At 34.8% G+C, this 18,114-nt stretch overlaps 1 protein-coding gene across 1 annotated transcript in view; it reads left to right on the top strand.

Moving 5' to 3' along the window:
* LOC129437218 (limbic system-associated membrane protein) overlaps window positions 1-18,114 on the top strand; it is a 142,422-nt gene extending 124,308 nt beyond the window's left edge. The window contains exons 4-9 of the mRNA XM_073862578.1: window positions 1-117; window positions 9,721-9,851; window positions 13,457-13,583; window positions 13,660-13,780; window positions 13,880-14,028; window positions 16,007-18,114. The exon at window positions 1-117 is cut by the window's left edge and continues 116 nt beyond it. Of these exons, the coding sequence (XP_073718679.1) occupies window positions 1-117; window positions 9,721-9,851; window positions 13,457-13,583; window positions 13,660-13,780; window positions 13,880-14,028; window positions 16,007-16,104 (743 nt within the window). The 3' untranslated portion in view covers window positions 16,105-18,114. The remainder of the gene's footprint in view (window positions 118-9,720; window positions 9,852-13,456; window positions 13,584-13,659; window positions 13,781-13,879; window positions 14,029-16,006) is intronic.

Below are 18,114 nucleotides of genomic sequence, written 5' to 3'. Positions count from 1 at the left end.
AGCTGGAGTACAGTCTGAGGATACAGAAGGTGGATGTTTTTGACGAGGGGCCGTACACCTGCTCAATCCAAACCAAACAACAACCCAAGACCTCGCAGGTCTATCTCATCGTTCAAGGTAAGCCCAACATGATTGACAGCCTGTTATTTGATCGTCTGCTGAAGCTTCACGAGGAGATTGTGTGATCGTTTCATCCGAACAGCAGGATGACTCTCTTAAAAAATCATTATAAAAATGAGTAAACAGAGATGGCAACTATAGTGTTTGTTGAAATGGACGCTGGTCTTAATGTGCAGTAATAGGAGTGTGAACACAAATAGGTTCAATTCACAATTAATAGATTTCACATGTTTTCATTTCATTCACATGTTTAAATATTATTGGAAACAATTAAATTCAGTGCACTTCAGTATCTGATTCAATTTGATTTTTACAATAACATATTAATCCAACAGGTTTATATCCGGCTGTACCTCACATTTGTAAGCTTGTGTGCTGTATGAAAGTTTATTATGTGACGTGATGCATGAACAACTGGGAAATGTGAATAAAAACTAAATAAGGTAATTAGGTTTATATTCTGACAATAATACGCTTCTGGACGCACTTTATTACTGAATTTCTCATCGGCTGTAAACAAGATTGAAATCTTTAATCATCATCTGTGCTCCCTTAGACAAAACATTGAGCTATACTGAAGATAACAATACTCCAAACTCTTTACCAGTAAACAAATACAGTTAGATGTGAAAAACAGTACTGTGTAGTATAAATAATGGTAACAGTGAGTCTTCATCATTATTATTTCTGTTTACTGAGTTGACTTTGATGTTAACTTCTCGCTCTCTCTTTATCTCTCAGTAAACATTAAACAAAAGCAGATAGAGATATATCTGACCATGAGTCTGCTGCTTCACTTTCTGACTCTTTCATGTCTTTATGCTTTATTTATTTCACTTTATTATCATAACAGCATCTTAACATTAGACACGCTCCTTACTGCTGATTGGCTATAAGTGTGTTTTGGTAGTCGGCCCGTCTCCTTTTCCAAAGCGTTTTTCAAACATCGTGGACTCCGCCTTTAAGGACACGTCACGTGCCAGAGCCCTGTGTACTCATACAACACCCCTACATACAGATGGTACAAATATAATCATCATGTCTTCTCTTACTTTCTCAACTTATATTTCATGTATTGACTACAGTTATACAACAGTGAGCTAAATGATCATCTGTGACTGGAAAAAGCTGCCACCAGAGCAGATGGTCACACAGACACAAACACTGTTTTAAACACTTTCTGTGTGTCTCAATAAGATCCCTATAGCTCATGAATCAGTCTGTCAATCACTCGTAAGTGTTTATTTCTATGCCATAATCCCTTCAAAGATCAGAGCTCTTGAATGTAAACTTTCGAGGGAGTAGCCCAATAATGTCACATCGTGTGGACGAGTAAAATACACCTTTGGTGATTAAAGCAATAAAAACAATTATTTTCACTTTATCTGGAGCCTGTACCCTTCCCAAAGTGCCCTTAAAAGGAGGCAAAAACACTGTTTGGAACTGCAGGTAAGGACATTGGCTGACTATACACTTGATAGACGTGACTATTAAAAGACATTGTGAGATATCACCAGTAATTAGGGATGCACGATAGGAGAAAATTTGACCGATACCAATAATGAAGTCCTCCCAATGGCCGATATTGATAACCAATAAACTCATATTTTTTATACTATCATTTTCATAATAACCGTTTCATCCAACCACTGAGCTGTTAAGCTAAGCATACTGATGACTGGACTAAAATCAGATGTCTGTGGTGAAACTTGTGTTGTCCATTGATGTCGAAATTATGAACCAAATTATACAGTTTACATTTTTATATTTTAAAATATGTATACATTATTTATAAGCATATATGCATTAATGCATCTCACACATTCTATAACCGCTGTGGTGAATTGGTGCAATACCATCACGGTGGTAAAATATTTTAGTATGTATTTAGTCACTGTCACAGCCCTACAAGTAATAGATGCACGAGACCAAAAACTGCTGGTTTAATCAACCCAAAACAAATCAAATCTAATGTTTGATCATCAAACACAGATACATCAGAGCCAGTGTCTGAGATCAGGCTGTGGTCAGCGAGGAAGGCGAACACTGATGCCCGCATCTGGATCTCACGTCCAAATCTTACTAAAAAATGTTCAAATAGGTGTTATCTTTACTAATCCACTGCAGATTTAAATATAATACATCAAATAAACAAGAAAGAAGGCTTTTAAAATCACTCTGTTGTTGTTTTCTTTTCTCAAACGTGTGCTGTTGAAGTGTTGTATAACAGTAAACACACTTTCTGTGGCCTCGTGTCTCTGGCCCAGTCGTGGTGATATAGAGATATATTACACACATACTCCAGACATATTGCTTAAATCTTACATTAGCTTGAATTGCAATATTGTTGTTATTGTCAGAAATATAACATCAATCATTTAAAATATTTTTCACTCATCATTAATAGTTCATTTAAATGTAGCACAATTGTGTGCGTGTGTCATAGAGATACATATTTCTGGAGAAGAAGTTCATGTTGTTGCTACTGCAACTACAATTTTCAATTTCATGCATGTTAGAGAGACAGACAGCGATGCTTTGAGGAATATAGTGTGAGAAGAACAGAGAGAGAGAGAGAGAGAGACAAGAATGAAAAGGTTAAAGACGGTTAAGCTGCACTGAAATCTAATTCTTGGCCAAAACCGGAAATTACTTTTTAAAACAGTATAATTGTGTTAATATTAGGGCTGTCAAAATTAATGTTATTAACATGTGATTAACGCAACGCACACATTCAGTTTGACTCTTGCTTTAGCCCATATAGTTGAATACATTGAGATGCAGCTTTAGACGGTAAATGTGACTCTTGCTGTCTAAATGAGTCTGAGGTTTTTATAAAATAAGAACATTAAGCCCTCATCTAGCGATCCCAATGCTTTAAATCAGTGGTTCTCAAACTCGGGGGCCGCGAGATGGTGCCAGGGAGGCCCCAGTATTATGACATTTTATAAAAAATACATTCATTTATCATGATTTCTGTGTAATTAAACATAAAAAATAAGGCTATATCCAAAATAACTACTTTGGATAATGTAATATAGTTTTCTTATTGAAATGTTGATTTTTAACTGTTTTTTGTCATGCATTTTCTTTGGGGGGCCACAAAAGAATGCGCCGTACACAAGGGGGGCCGTGCTCCAAATGGCCATTTAACATCTAAAATGATCTGTATTGTCTTGTGTTGTCTTGTGCTTTGCTGTCAGGTCTTTTATTTGAAGTCTTTGTTTCTGTTTTCACAGTCATGCCTTTTATTTTGAAATCATGTTATGTCACGCTTCACCATTCACTTCCTGTTTGTCTGTATAAAGCCTGTTCAATCACCTCATTACATTGCGAAGTATTGTCAGTGTAACCTGCATCAGTAAGCATTCATGCCATTGTCTTGTTTCATGTTTTATGTTTTGGATTCTGACCTCTGCCTGTATTTTGGATTCTGATTGTTGTTTACCCTTCTGTATGTGTTTGCCTGCGTGAAATATCTTTATTAAAACCTCCTTGAATATGGATTCTCTCGATCTCTCTCGCTTTGTATAAGCAGCCCCTTTGTTACAGTTTTCTGAGAGGTGTTCTGTCCTAAATGTTTAATCCAATGCTAGATGCATAATACAAGTCTCCATCCACATGCTTGTTTGACATTTTGGTTTTGGCTTTAAAACATACAAAGAGTTATTAAATAAAGTGCAGGACTGCTTAAAGGCGGAGTCCACGATGTTTGAAAAACGGTTTGGAGAAGGAGACGGGCCGACTACCAAAACACACTTATAGCCAATCAAATCAAATCAAATCAAATGCCGGTTTGCGTATGTGTGGGGCGGGTCTATCAACAGAAGGTCCAGATTCTATTGGGGTAGGGGCGTGTTTGTTTGGGTGATTTCAAATATCAACATTGGCTTTCAAACATCATGGACTCCGCCTTTAATGTTAAAATAATTATTAAGAGAGATAAAGTTTAAGTTATTAATAGCAACAAGACTCAAACCGATCTTCTTCACGCTGACTGACAGATTTGAAGCGTGTGCACACAGACGCGCGAGCACTCGACCCCAATATATACAGAGAATTTCAGTTTTAAAAATATCACACATAAATTAATCTGTTATGTCTTAAGTAAATGTTTAATTAACTGTTGGGTAAAAATATCTGATGTGAAAGATTATATTAGATCTTTACATTACAGTAGACATCTTAAAGCCGTCTGTCTCGATGTCAATCAAACAATATATATAGATTGTTTTTGACCTTGTGTTATAAATCTGTTAGTTTTACAGTATGGATGTGGTCATTTAGGATTTTTCTCATAATTAACATTGCTGACTCCGTCAACTTCAAACAGGTGTAGTTCTGTCATGTTGTGTCAGATTCCAACAAATCATTCATTGTTTTAAAGTTTTTTAATAGAAAAACCCAAAGTATAATTTAAAAAATTGCTGATTTCAACTCAACATGGGTCACAAATGATGCAGCAGCAAACAGAAATGGAGGAAAACTCATATAGAAAAGAATGGCCGCTGTTTCTGATGAAAATGTAAACAGGCTTGTGTAAGTTAAACGCTCTGTGCAAAGAAAGAGAAGTAATGGGAACTTGTGTTTTTATCTTCTTTTCCATGCCAGACAAACAAGTTCTTAAAAAAACATGTTTATATCCTTTATGCTCTATGTTCAGTATAGTTTCACTAATAATAAACATTTATTTTGCATAAAGCATCTATATTTATATACACCTCTTAGAGTATTAAATACTTGATTAGTGTTGAATTAAGGTACATTTAGAACAGATAAAAATGTGCCATTAATCACGCGTTAACTCATGACAATCATGCCATTAATCTAGATTAAATATTTTAATCCATTGCCAGCCCTAATATATATTACATATTAGTTATAATATTATAACTTTCTAACTTTATTCATTTAGTAAATCTAAGTGAGAAAAAATACAAATCAATAAATGATTCAATTAAACACTTTTTTGAAAGTAACACACCAAAACATATATGAAAACACACATAAATATTCTTCATTTGCTGTATTGATATGCAACAAAATCAGCTTTTGATCTTAATATAGTGAAGTTTTAAAAAACTATTTTATATAAGGTCAATGACAAAACAAAATCCTTAAACGTTTGGAAATACTGATGTAATGCACATTTTGAGTGAATGTGTTTAAAAGTTTTGTTTATTGAAGATCATTTAAATGCCATCTTTTAGAAATGACAAAACATTTCTATAATTGGGAGATGTGAAAGTTTGCATCTTAAAAAAATAAATATCATTAAAGTATGTGTGATAAATTAGAGGAAAGCATTAAAATATTATGAAAAGTAAATGATATTTCTCCAGAGATGAAGCAAGTAAATGATGATAACACATGCATCAGTGTGTCAGTAATGTGTGTTGATTTACAGTTTAAAATAAACACAAACAAACATTTCACACGTTAAGAAGTCTCAGACATCAAAGCACCAAAAGAACCTTTAAAACAACTTTACAGCAAATGCAGAGATTCACACACACCTTGATATGAGATTGTGAGTGATGTTGCTGACATTATTCACAGTGTCATAGAGAATAAATGAGAAGAAGAAAGCTCAGACGCTTTGATCGATTCAAAAGATGAACGACATTTGGCTGTAATTTATTTTGTCAAGAGAAGTCTTTTATTTTCTGCTGTGTGGCAGAGCTGTTAGTATTAATCTTGAGGAAAACTTGCACAGTCAAGTGAATCTTCTCTAATTGTATAAAGATTTATGATTTTACAAAGACAAAACTGCACAATACAATACAAAAGAGTAATGAACATGTTTCTGCTTAGAAAACAAGAATGGGCAGCGTTTTTCTCCTCTCGTGATTAATACACAACCACAAATCTCACCTCGGCTTTGACAAAAAAATGTATTGACGCCAGCGACAATAAAACGCTAACATTTAACAACAGAAGACAAAACTAAAGACCACACAACACAAGGTGGTTAACTAACTAACTAACTAACTAACTGACTGCTTTATAAATAACACATCAAGTAGCTTTAAACACTTGAAGCGTTGTGTACTACACTTACACACCTGTGAAATGATACTGCATATAGGGGGTTTATTTTAGGGATGTTTGACTATATAATAGTTTCATATTAATATGCGTTGTGTTTTTTCTGATATATATTTTAAAGATGTGTTTCTTTAAGTTACCATCAGAGAGAATAGTCATATTTTTCCTGTAAGTTAAGAGACCTTTGAGCTTTGTGTAAGATAAGCAGACATTGATGAGCGTGAGCTGGTGATGGTCACTTTGAAGCACTCCTTCATGAGGCTTTAAAACCTTGACCAATCTTTTGTTTCGAATCATTGGTTCAGAGTGTGTTCATAAATCATTCATCCTTCTGACTAATAACACTAACATTTTGTGTACTTTTTGTTTCTAGACAGATTTAATGACAAACATGTGCATAATTAAAAAGGGAGTTAGTTTTAATGATTTGTTTGGCCTAAATAAAACTAAAAACACAGAATACACTTTCAATTATTTCTTAATTAAGTTCAATATTTTTAACATAAAAACATATTTTTAGAACAATCTTGTTTTTATTTTGAAAAGTGTAGCGTGTGTGGTGTTTTGAACGCTTGTAAAAACTGAATCAATTTTCAAAGCAATTGGTTCAACTGATTTGAAGCTTTGAAAAGCTTTGTTTCTCTTATCACTAGCAGGAGACGATATAAATAGTGTTTTGTGTAAGTAATCCACTGTGAGGCGAGCGAGTTGAGAACCCAAGTGCAGTTTATTAACATAAAACATAACCAAAATATGAACAAAAACAAAGGCATAGATGAAACTCACCAAACATACAGATGAACAACGCTTGAGAAAAAAAATGAGAACATGAGGGCAATATATACAAACAAGGAACCAATCAGAACATGACACACCAGGGAATAGGGAAACTATTGGCAATGAATATTTCAAAATAAAAGACCTGAACATAAAACAAGAACTTCAAAATAAAAGACATGAACATGGCAAGACAAACCCCTTACTGTTTGCCAAAAAGGGAAGCTACAGGTTTATAGAGACACTCGTTTTTGGTTGGCTGGATATTTTAGGGGGCAGAGAAAAAATCTCCCCCCAGTCCCCCCGTAGACCCGGCCTTTGATTGTTTTGGTTAATAATTGATTGAAAAACTAAAAGTCTATTAGATAAATATTAAATGAATTGATTACGTCATTACTCTCCAACATATTAAATACACATTTACATTCATGATCAATTGATATCCCTAAATATGATTTAGAGTACTGAAGTATGGATATAAATATCACTTTGTGTTGTTAAACTATATGCATGATTTACTGTTTTAATGCTGCTGGTTTTTAAATCTTAGTTATTTTCCACCTGTACAGTAATATACACACTCTTAGAAAGGATGTGTTAATTTTTTATACATTTTTGTGCGTTAAGCTTTTAACACATTATGTATCAGTTTGTTTTGATTTTGTGTTAAAATATAACACAAGTTGTGTTAAAAGTAACACAAAATGTGTTGTTTCAATAATAACACAGTGATGGGTGAATTCTGGGACAACGCATTTAGTGTGTTGTCCCACAATCAGCACTAATGTGTTGTTTTTAACACATTCGTTCTAAGAGTGCAGTGAGGAAAATAAGTATTTGAACACCCTGATATTTTGCAACTTCTCCCACTTAGAAATCATGGAGGGGTCTGAAATTGTCATCGTATGTGCATGTCCGCTGTGAGAGACATAATCTAAAAAAAAATACAGAAATCATAATGTATGATTTTTAACTATTCATTTGTATAATACAGTTGCAAAAAAAGTATTTGAACACCTGAGAAAGTCAATGTTAATATTTGGTACAGTAGCCTTTGTTTGAGGTCAAAGGTTTCCTGTAGTTTTTCACCAAGTTTGCACACACTGCAGGAGGGATTTTGGCCCACTCCTGCACACAGATCATTGGCAAACAGGTCATTGGCAAATTTAAGACGGGCCTGGACATGTGCTGGTTTAAGCAGGGGAACCTTTCGTGCCATGCATGATTTCAAACCATGACGTCTTAGTGTATTACCAACAGTAACCTTGTAAACTGTGGTCTCAGCTCTTTTCAGGTCATTGACCAGCTCCTCCCGTGTAGTTCTGGGCTGATTCTCACCTTTCTTAGGATCATTGAGACCCCACGAGGTGAGATCTTGCATGGAGTCCCAATTCGAGGGAGATTAACAGTCATGTTTAGCTTCTTCCATTTTTTATTGATTGCTCCAACAGTGGACCTTTTATCACCAAGCTGCTTGACAATTTCCCCGTAGCCCTTTCCAGCCTTGTGGAGGTGTACAATATTGTCTCTAGTGTCTTTGGACAGATCTTTGGTCTTGGCCATGCTAGTAGTTGGATTCTTACTGATTGTATGGGGTGGACAGGTGTTTTTATGCAGCTAACGACCTCATACAGCATCTGATTTAGGATAATAAATGGAGTGGAGGTGGACATTTTAAAGGCAGACTAACAGGTCTTTGAGGGTCAGAATTCTAGCTGAAAGACGGGTGTTCAAATACTTATTTGGAGCTGTATCATACATATAAATCATACATTGTGATTTCTGGATTTTTTTTAGATTATGTCTCTCACAGTGGATATGCACCTACGATGAGAATTTCAAACTCCTCCATGATTTCTAAGTGGGAGAAGTTGCAAAATATCAGGGTGTTCAAATACTTATTTTCTTCACTGTATGTGTGTATAATGTGTGCATAGCTGTGAAGAGTCCATCTGATGTCTAGTGCATTTATCTACAGTGATGGTTATTCTGAAATGTTTTTGTTTTGTGTATTTGCCTTTTGTCTAATGGTCCTCTGTACAAATGAAGTTTGTGTTATAATAATCTGATCACATGATTCTTTAGTGATCCATCCATATCATCATGACACTGATGAAGATCTTCAGATTATTGAGATTCAGAGGGAGGTGTGTGTGCGTGCGTGCGTGCGTGCGTGCGTGCGTGCGTGCGTGCGTGTGTGTGTGTGCGTGTGTGTGGGTGTGTGTGCGCGTGTGTGTGTGGTCACAATTTGTGTTTGTTATTCTTCATGAGCTCAGAGTAAATGAATAGAATGACAAAGAGCTTCATTAAATCTCACAATCATTTGATAAATATGTGTTGTTGTATGACTATTAATCAGATGTGTGTTTGTATAATGAACAAATGTGTCTGCATGACAGATGATTGTGTGTGTGTGTGTGTGTGTGTGTGTGTGTGTGTGTGTGTGTGTGTGTGTGTGTGTGTGTGTGTGTGTGTGTGTGTGTCTACACATGTATTTGGGTTTATCGCTGTGTAGTTATTTGTAAATATTGACATTATTTATTCATTTTATAGTCATTTATTATAAATGTCTGTGTCTAACAAGACTGTCCAACTTATTCATGAGGAATTCAACTTTACACTGACTGGGAAGATACACAAGTGTGTGTCTGTGTGTGTCTGTGTGTACCACATTATAACTGCATAAAACTGACACAAATGTTGTAAAGGTCCACTGACAGATGTTTTTTGGTCCCTGTCACTCACTCACTCTCTCTTTCTCTCTCTCTCTCTCAGTTCCTGCAACCATCTACAGGGTTTCTGAGGACATCACTGTGAATGAAGGCAGTAATGTGACGCTGACATGTTTAGCCAATGGGAGGCCGGATCCATCCATCACCTGGAGACTGCTTAACCCATCAGCTGAGAGAGAGCCAATCAGCTTTCAGGACTGTGTGTCTCATGTAGATGAGATCTGGGCCCATATGTATAAAACATCTCAGGAATGCTCTTAAGAATAGTCTTAAGCTATGACTTAAGTGTCAAAAAATTCTTAGTAAGGAGTAGGACCCGTCTGAAAGCAGGAGATGTTTATAAAGAAGCTGAAAGCAACTTTCAGTAAAGTGTAAGACTCATTCCTAAGTGCTGCAAACTGAGGACTACAATGATTTCAACCTAAAATGGCCGCCCTTAACCTCCGAATCAGCCAATAGAAAGCTGGCAATGTTATACAGTCACAGCAGCATGTGACACCATACATTCATGAATCATGAACACATTCAAATTATATTAGTATTTAAATATTTTAATTTGCTTCAAGAAATGTTATTACAAATAAGCATTTATTTTACACGATTTTGCACCATTTTTATTAAGTTTCAACATGTTAATGAAATAGACAAACGTAATACTATTTAAAAAATTAAGATGATTAATCACATTATTTTAACTTCACTCACAAGCTGTTTATAAAGAAAAGACTAAAGTTTGCAAACACTTAGATAAAAAATACTTTGATGATCAAGCCTGAACAAGATGATCAAGTTAAGTTGGATTTCTCCACTTAAACACAATTGTAATTTTTGCCATCTTTGTCACTTTCACCTTACTCACTTACTCACTGCTAACATTGCTAACATGATGTTTTGGGTCAGAGTTTTATACTCTATTAATATCACTTTACATGTTATAGTGTCACTGCAATCTTATAGATACTTTACATTTTTATTGTAGATTTTATTTACATTTTATGGGATTTTATTTACCTATCATAAAATGTAAAAGCGGCTCTACTTAAAAACTTACTTCAATTGGTAACACCTAATATTTAATTTTTTTATTTAATTATTTCACTTAAACTGAGAAATTTAAGTTGAAAAAAACATTACATTTTTAGGCATTATCAGTAATTTGATCCAACTTAAATGTATATAAATTTGAATAATATACACTGTAAAAAGTTTAAGTATATACCATTGCTGTCTTGATAATCCCTTAAAAATTATTGGTACTGTGCAAGCACTTGAATAAGTTTTACTAATATACATATTATATTGTGTAATATAATATACATTGTATAAAAATCCTATACTCTTTATATTTCATGTTATATTAATTCATATCTACTGTCTATATACTACTAACATGTATTTATTGTACCTTTTCTGCTCTGCAACAATAATTTTTTTCAAAAGTGCTATAAAAATACATTTGAATTAAAGTGCATGATCTTCACCTCTCTGCTGCCCTCTTGTTACTCTTAACTAGGTTAAGCGACCTCTCCAGCTCTCTTAAATAATTTAGGATCTGAGACCTCATCTTAACACTTAGTAGGCTTTATAAATCAAAGTTATTCTTAAGTCTAGGAATAAGAGTAAAATGACGTCATTCTTAGAATTTTAACACACTTAAGACTGAAATTTTACTCTGAGCGGCTTTATACATACAGGCCCTGATATGAACTTCAGTCTGTGTTTTGTCTTTGTTAATAAGAGATTGATCTCACAGCATTTTAATGTTTAATGTATTTCTTTAAGATAAGTTTCTTTTTTCTTTAATAATTAATTTCTCATCTTCATTGTCAGGAAATTCAGCTCAATGTCCAAACGTTTAAAAGGAAACAAAACAAAACAAAAGAAAAGTTTCTCTTAATCTGTCATTTAAAACCTTTTTTAAAAGTCACTTTATCAGCTTTGAATGTTTGTCTGGATTTGAAGGTCTATCTGTATATTGTTGAACATTTGAATGACTTCAGCTCTTCCTGATCTCAGATCTGTGTTTATCAGCACAAATAAGATTGGAGAGCTGTGGTAAATTTCATCTGTTGATTACACAAATCAATCGAATGAACACAAAATGATTATAAAACACACAAAATGCTGAATATTTTAGTTTGTACAGTATGAAAATCAGTACGGCTAAAAAAATCATTGAAGCAAATTATTTCCCCGTATGCTTTGTGGAAAAGTGATTAGCGCCATTTCAGGGTCTGAGCAGACGTTTGCACTTTTTCTTGTCCGACTGCTGCGTGTTTTTGTAACTAATAGCCATTCTTGCTGCTGGAAAAGTATTGAAACATTGACAGACGCTCTTTTATATGTCAATGACATTAATTAGGCATCATATAAAGAGGAAATCTGAAACTGCTCAGCTGTGCACAAGTTCAAGATCATTACTGATTTACTGATTTCACATCTGAAAGAAAGTGATACGTGCGTTTTCTGTGCATACATTCATTTCATGAATCACACATGAGCGCTTGTGAGAAATGATCTTAAGATCAAATGTAAGATGGTTTCTACGCTGCATTTTATAAATGAGGCCCCCAAGCTGTCAAATGTCTTTAAATAACCACCAGAGTAATGTCTGTGATATAAGAGGAATCATTGACTTAAATTAAATAATGCACATTTCAATTCACCAGCCCACCATTAATTATTCCTTACACACACACACACACACACACACACACACACACACACACATATATTAAAGCAATAAGCCCCAAGAAGCAGTGGGCTACTAGTGCATTTTATAACAGCTAAGGGGCGTTGTTAGGCACGACGCGAAGCGGACCCCCTTAGCTGTTATAAAATGCACTGTAACCCCACTGCTTTATAAAATGGTTACTTCATATTTATAATGTTAGCAGGATTTCATAAAATAAAACACAAATGAGTTGTAATTATATCAGTACAAATATTACTCTTCCGCCAAACAAAGTAGTTCCTCAACCAACACAGATGCAGCAAAGACACAATAAAAAAATTATTAAAGAGTTTGGTGTTTATTTTCATAAATCAGTAAGCAGCAACAGTGACGCAGTAAAGCGGTCTGAACCGTGGGGTTACCGGGGTATTTATTCACGGCTTAGAATGCTTTTCAACCAATCAGAATAAAGAACCAGAATGGTCCTTTTTATAAATAAATATAAGTACTTGATTATTAAAATAATTCATAGCTCCAGCCCTAAACACCACTACATCTATGGCGTGCGTGTGTGAGAGAGAGAGATTTTACCTTATGTGTTACAATAGATCTCTCAGTTTTGCTGAATTTTGCCAATTCCTCTGTTTTACATAAATTAATATTCACTAGATAAGCACATTGTGTCACACTGTGGTAAATGATGCTTGTGAATAAAACATGAGCATCAAAATGAGCCCCATGTGTTTACCTTTCTTAGAAACATCTTCACACTTCTGAAGAAAAAGCTGACTAGATCAAAATGTGTGCGCGCGTGTACGTGTGTGTCTGTGTGTTGGGTTAGGGTGTGAAACACAAATAGTTTTTTGAGGTTGGTTGGTTTATTAAAGAAATCTCTGCTGTTCTGTGCTCCCTCTGCTGGAGAATAAACACATTACATCACATCATAAACCTTCAGGTCTCATTTAAACTCTGAGATAAACTCTTATCATAATGATGATGTAATAAAGATGTGTGTGTGTGTGTGTGTGTGTGTGTGTGTGTGTGTGTGTGTGTGTGTGTGTGTGTGTGTGTGTGTGTGTGTGTGTGTGTGTGTGTGTCAGCTGAGGCTCTGGACGTTGGTGAATATCTGGAGATTTCTGGAATGGTGCGGTCTCAGGCTGGACGTTATGAATGTAAAGCCAGTAATGATGTTTCCACACCGGACGTCAAATATGTCAATGTGATTGTCAACTGTGAGTACAACATTTACAGTATATGTGTATGATGTATATGATGCTGTATATAAGTGAATATAAAATCTTTTCTTAGATCCACCGTATATAAAGGATGCACGGAGCTCGGAGACTCCCATCGGACAGTCTGGAATTCTGCACTGTGAGGCGTCGGCTATTCCTCAGCCTGAGTTTGAGTGGTACAGAGACGATCGCAGGTTAGGAAATCTTCACACAAACAAAATCATTATAAACATCTAAGACACAAATGAATAGATGTAGTTGAGTAAATGTGTGGTGTGTTGTTTGTTCATCAGATTGTCCAGTTCTCAGAGTGTTAACATTCAGATCAGTGGATCCCGGACGCTGCTGGTCGTCGCAAACGTTACAGAAGAGGATTATGGGAACTACACGTGTGTCGCTACCAACAGACTGGGCATACACAACGCCAGCCTGTTTCTTTATAGTGAGCAACATACACACTTTACACATGCGTGTGTGTGTGTGTGTGTGTGTGTGTGTGTGTGTGTGTGTCTGTGTGTCTGTGTGTGTGTGTGTCTGTGTGTGTGTGTGTGTGTGTGTGTGTGTGTGTGTGTGTGTGTGTGTAGTTTTTAACATGTAGATCAGGTAAAAGCAGAGTTATGATCACATTGAGGCCGTTTCTTAAACATAAAGCTGCATCCTCTGGAGGTCACATAAGCAGGCTGCATATGTCATCAAGTCTGTTTTATTTCAGTTTACAATTTACAATTAATATATTAAAGATTTCAGTTGTAGTAACAGATTTTTAGAAGCTTGATTCATCGTCCTGTAACATGGAGAAGCAAACAATATTAGGAAAATCTTTTTGAGAATTTAAATTAGCCTTTAGTTTGGACTTACAATAATAAAAAACTATTACTATCAAAGTTACATTTTAAAAAATGTCTATATAAATGAAAGTATTAATGGCAGCTGTTTGTTCAAATTTAAATGAACATTAAACATGAACAATTCTTCATTTTTACAGAATAAAACTATAAAATAACAGCTTCATGCAAAGCATTCTAGGAACCAAAATCTGAAGAAAAAAAAACAGAATTTGGTTCCCAGAATGCTTTGCATGAAGCTGTTATTTTATAGTTTTATTCTGTAAAGATAAAGACTTGTTCATGTTTAATGTTCATTTAATTTGCAGCTATTTTTTACACTGAACTAAAGTTTTATATTAAAATTATTTTTATTTTTTAATTTAGCCAACAAACCAAATTCTTAAAAAAAATTATCTTTCAAACTCTTGTGTATTTTGTAATATTAACAAATAAACTATTGTACATCTTTTCTTTGATTGCATATATATTTTTGTATTGATATTGAACATTATTTTAATTATTCTTTTGGGGAAATCAAAATACAGAAAATAAAAACATGTATTTTTCTTTTATAAAAAAACAACTTCTTTAAAGATCATATTTTCAATCTTATTATTTTATATGGTAAGTTTGACATTCACACATTTACATTTAAAGCAAATGGGCTCGGATTAATCCCAGTACTACCCAATTTAAGGTTCAAATGAAGATTTATTTTGAAACATTGAAAGGACTTTTAAAGGAAAACACCACATATCACAACTACTCTATATTTTTTTTACATGAGTAGTTAGACAAGTCAATATGGTGTCACAAAATAAAATGTGTTGATTTTTTTATGGGCGTGCCGTAACACTCCTGACTCCTCCTCCTCTTGCTCAAACTTCTGTCAAATATTACTGCGCTCGAGGTCAAAGTGCTCTTCTGCCATACAATACAATATAGTTCTCATTTTTACAATGCGTTAAAGTCCTAATTTTGAGAGGATTGTATTGTATACCTTCATTATTCTTTTCCATTTTTGTTGAATTTTGATCTTTTTTTCTCTCTTCTTTTCATTAAAGTGTTAAATGTTAATGGCAGAGTTATAACAGCTGTTTGTTCTCAATGTTGTTTACAATCTATGCATAATGGACTAAAAAGTTATGATTCATTAAAAATAATAGTCAACTTAATAATTGTTAATAATTATGTGACCTTCAAAGGATGCAGCCTTCTGTTTGAGTCTACATTTAATATTTCACTGCAGTTCATCTTTTAACCACCAGATGTCAGAATATACCAACCTACAGAATTTACACTAAAAGATCTTTACAGTATAAGTTATATTTCTTAACTGTAGTAAATGCATTAGCTGAACAATATAGTTTTTCAACATTTATTCATCTTCGTTAATGCCAATACCATTGTTCATGTCAGTTCATTGAGCTTTAACTAATGTTAACAAATGCTGAAATTAACCTAAACTGTGAAATAAATGCTGTACAATTTCATTTTTCATTGTTAAAACTGATGCTTTAACTAATACAACCTTATTATGAAGTTATCAAGATCTTCATACATTTATCATCTCTCTCTCTCTCTTTGTTACAGAACCTGGTACTGGGCGGGACATCAATGGATCTGACTGCATGTGTCAATCATTCTGGCTCCTCCTCCTGTGTGTGTGTTTTGCTGTTTTGAAGTGTTAATGTTCAGCGCAGACACTCGATCAAACGTCTCAGACTGTTTCCGTTCGTCCATCCATGTGTCCATCCTCGCTCACCGTTACCCAGCAGGACGACTGACTCGACTATCAGGACAAATCTGACACGTGTGTTTATGAACTGTAAGTGGGTCAAAGGCTGACTGCAGTGACTCGTGTCTGTCTGGTTTCTGGAGGAGTGCAGTGCACGTATGTAAGTCATTCAGCGCCTCCCTGTCAATAACATCCGTCAATCGTTTAAAAACACTGAAAATAGATCTTTACGTCATTCTCAAAACAACGGTATAAAGGATGCAGTTCATCATCTGTCAGTGTTGCTGGAAGGGAAAAGACGTAAACACACGTTCACATCAGTATTACCACACGGTAGATGCCATTAATGGTTTATTTAGTGTTCAATCTTTGGTTGTGAATAAACTGAATGTTTTAACAGTATTAGCTTCACACACGGCTGATACCTCATAATAAATGCATTATTAAGTGCAGAAGCCCACATGACACGGGAATGTGTTGTGTTTATATCTCAGCAAACACTCGTCGTCTTCTCATCTTAGTCACACATGCCTGTGCTTTTATGATAAATATTGTACAATGTCAAAGCTTGAATATTTCAAAGAGGTTAAATAACTAAACAAATTAAAAACCCTCCCTTCACATCACGAACCAATCCCATAACACGCCCAGACACTGAATGATGAGGTCACTACTCACTGAGTGATGAGGTCACTACTCACTGAGTGATGAGGTCACTACTCACTGAGTGATGAGGTCACTACTCACTGAGTGATGAGGTCACTACTCACTGAATGATGAGGTCATATTCTGAGTATGGGTTACTGTAAATTGGCAATTGCATCACTTCAGCTGAAATATTAAGCTCAATATTTCATAATCAATCTTGCAGTGGGATATTTATTGAATTGTATAAGATGGCTGTAATCTTAACTCCTCTGAATCTGACCAAATAACAACACACAGTTTTCCTCATCTCATAACCGTATTAACCCAAACCTCTAAAAGCCCACAGCAGATCTTCCTCTGTGAAATGACACCAATGAATGATCTCGTTCACTTCTGTTCTCTGTAAATATATCTGGCTTTTATTTTTGTCAAATGCCCTCATGTGTAAATCAAATTAAAACCTAACTTTGGGTTCTTCATAGTGAACATATAGTTAGTTATTTGCTTCCTGTAAAAAAATAAAAATTAGGAACATAAACTTTTTAATATAAATAATTTACACGATGTTTAAGAATCTCAGTGGACAGATTTTCATTTGAATGTTCTGCACTATAATAGAGACTGAGAGTTTCTTTTATCGTTAGCTATAATGAATGATAATTGTACAGAAATGAGACTTACTGCCAAAACAATATAGCCCATCCACACAAACACACACACATCTTTCTTTTACTTTATTGTTTGGCACACATCAGGTGCGTCTATTTCAACCAATCAGCTTTCAGCGCGTGAGATCCGATGCCTTGATTGGTCTGATGTGTGTTTGCGTCAGGTCAGGATTTAAAGGGCTAATCGTGCGTCTTCTGTAGCGCAGAGAAGCTCAGATCTGCCCTCAACACAAACATTTGGGTTTTATTTCGTCTCTGAGCTGAAGATCTCACTGCAGTGTCTCTCTCTCTGTGTGTTTAATAAAACACTGAAGTGAGAATCGGTCAACTTTAATTTGAAAACATGTGTTGTGTGTTAAGTGAATGTGTTTTTGTCTATGCTCTGAAACACGCCAGACTTTCATGAAGAAAGTTTTACATCCTCATTAAAAGCAATGAACATTTTCTAATTGTGTTTATTTACTCTAAAGTTATCGCAGAGGATTTTTAAACGCTTCTGCGCTGTCAAGCACTCAAGACTTGTTTAAAATGGAAATAAAGTCATTTGAATTAATTAATGTATTTGAAAACACATTACTGGAGAGAAAACAATGATTCTGAATTGTGTTAATCATGTAATAACATGCAAATAAAGAAATATAAAGATT

This window comes from Misgurnus anguillicaudatus, chromosome 24 (genome assembly GCF_027580225.2).
Source record: "Misgurnus anguillicaudatus chromosome 24, ASM2758022v2, whole genome shotgun sequence".
Taxonomy (NCBI): Eukaryota; Metazoa; Chordata; class Actinopteri; order Cypriniformes; family Cobitidae; genus Misgurnus; species Misgurnus anguillicaudatus.
This window is presented reverse-complemented; position numbering and strand designations above follow the sequence as displayed.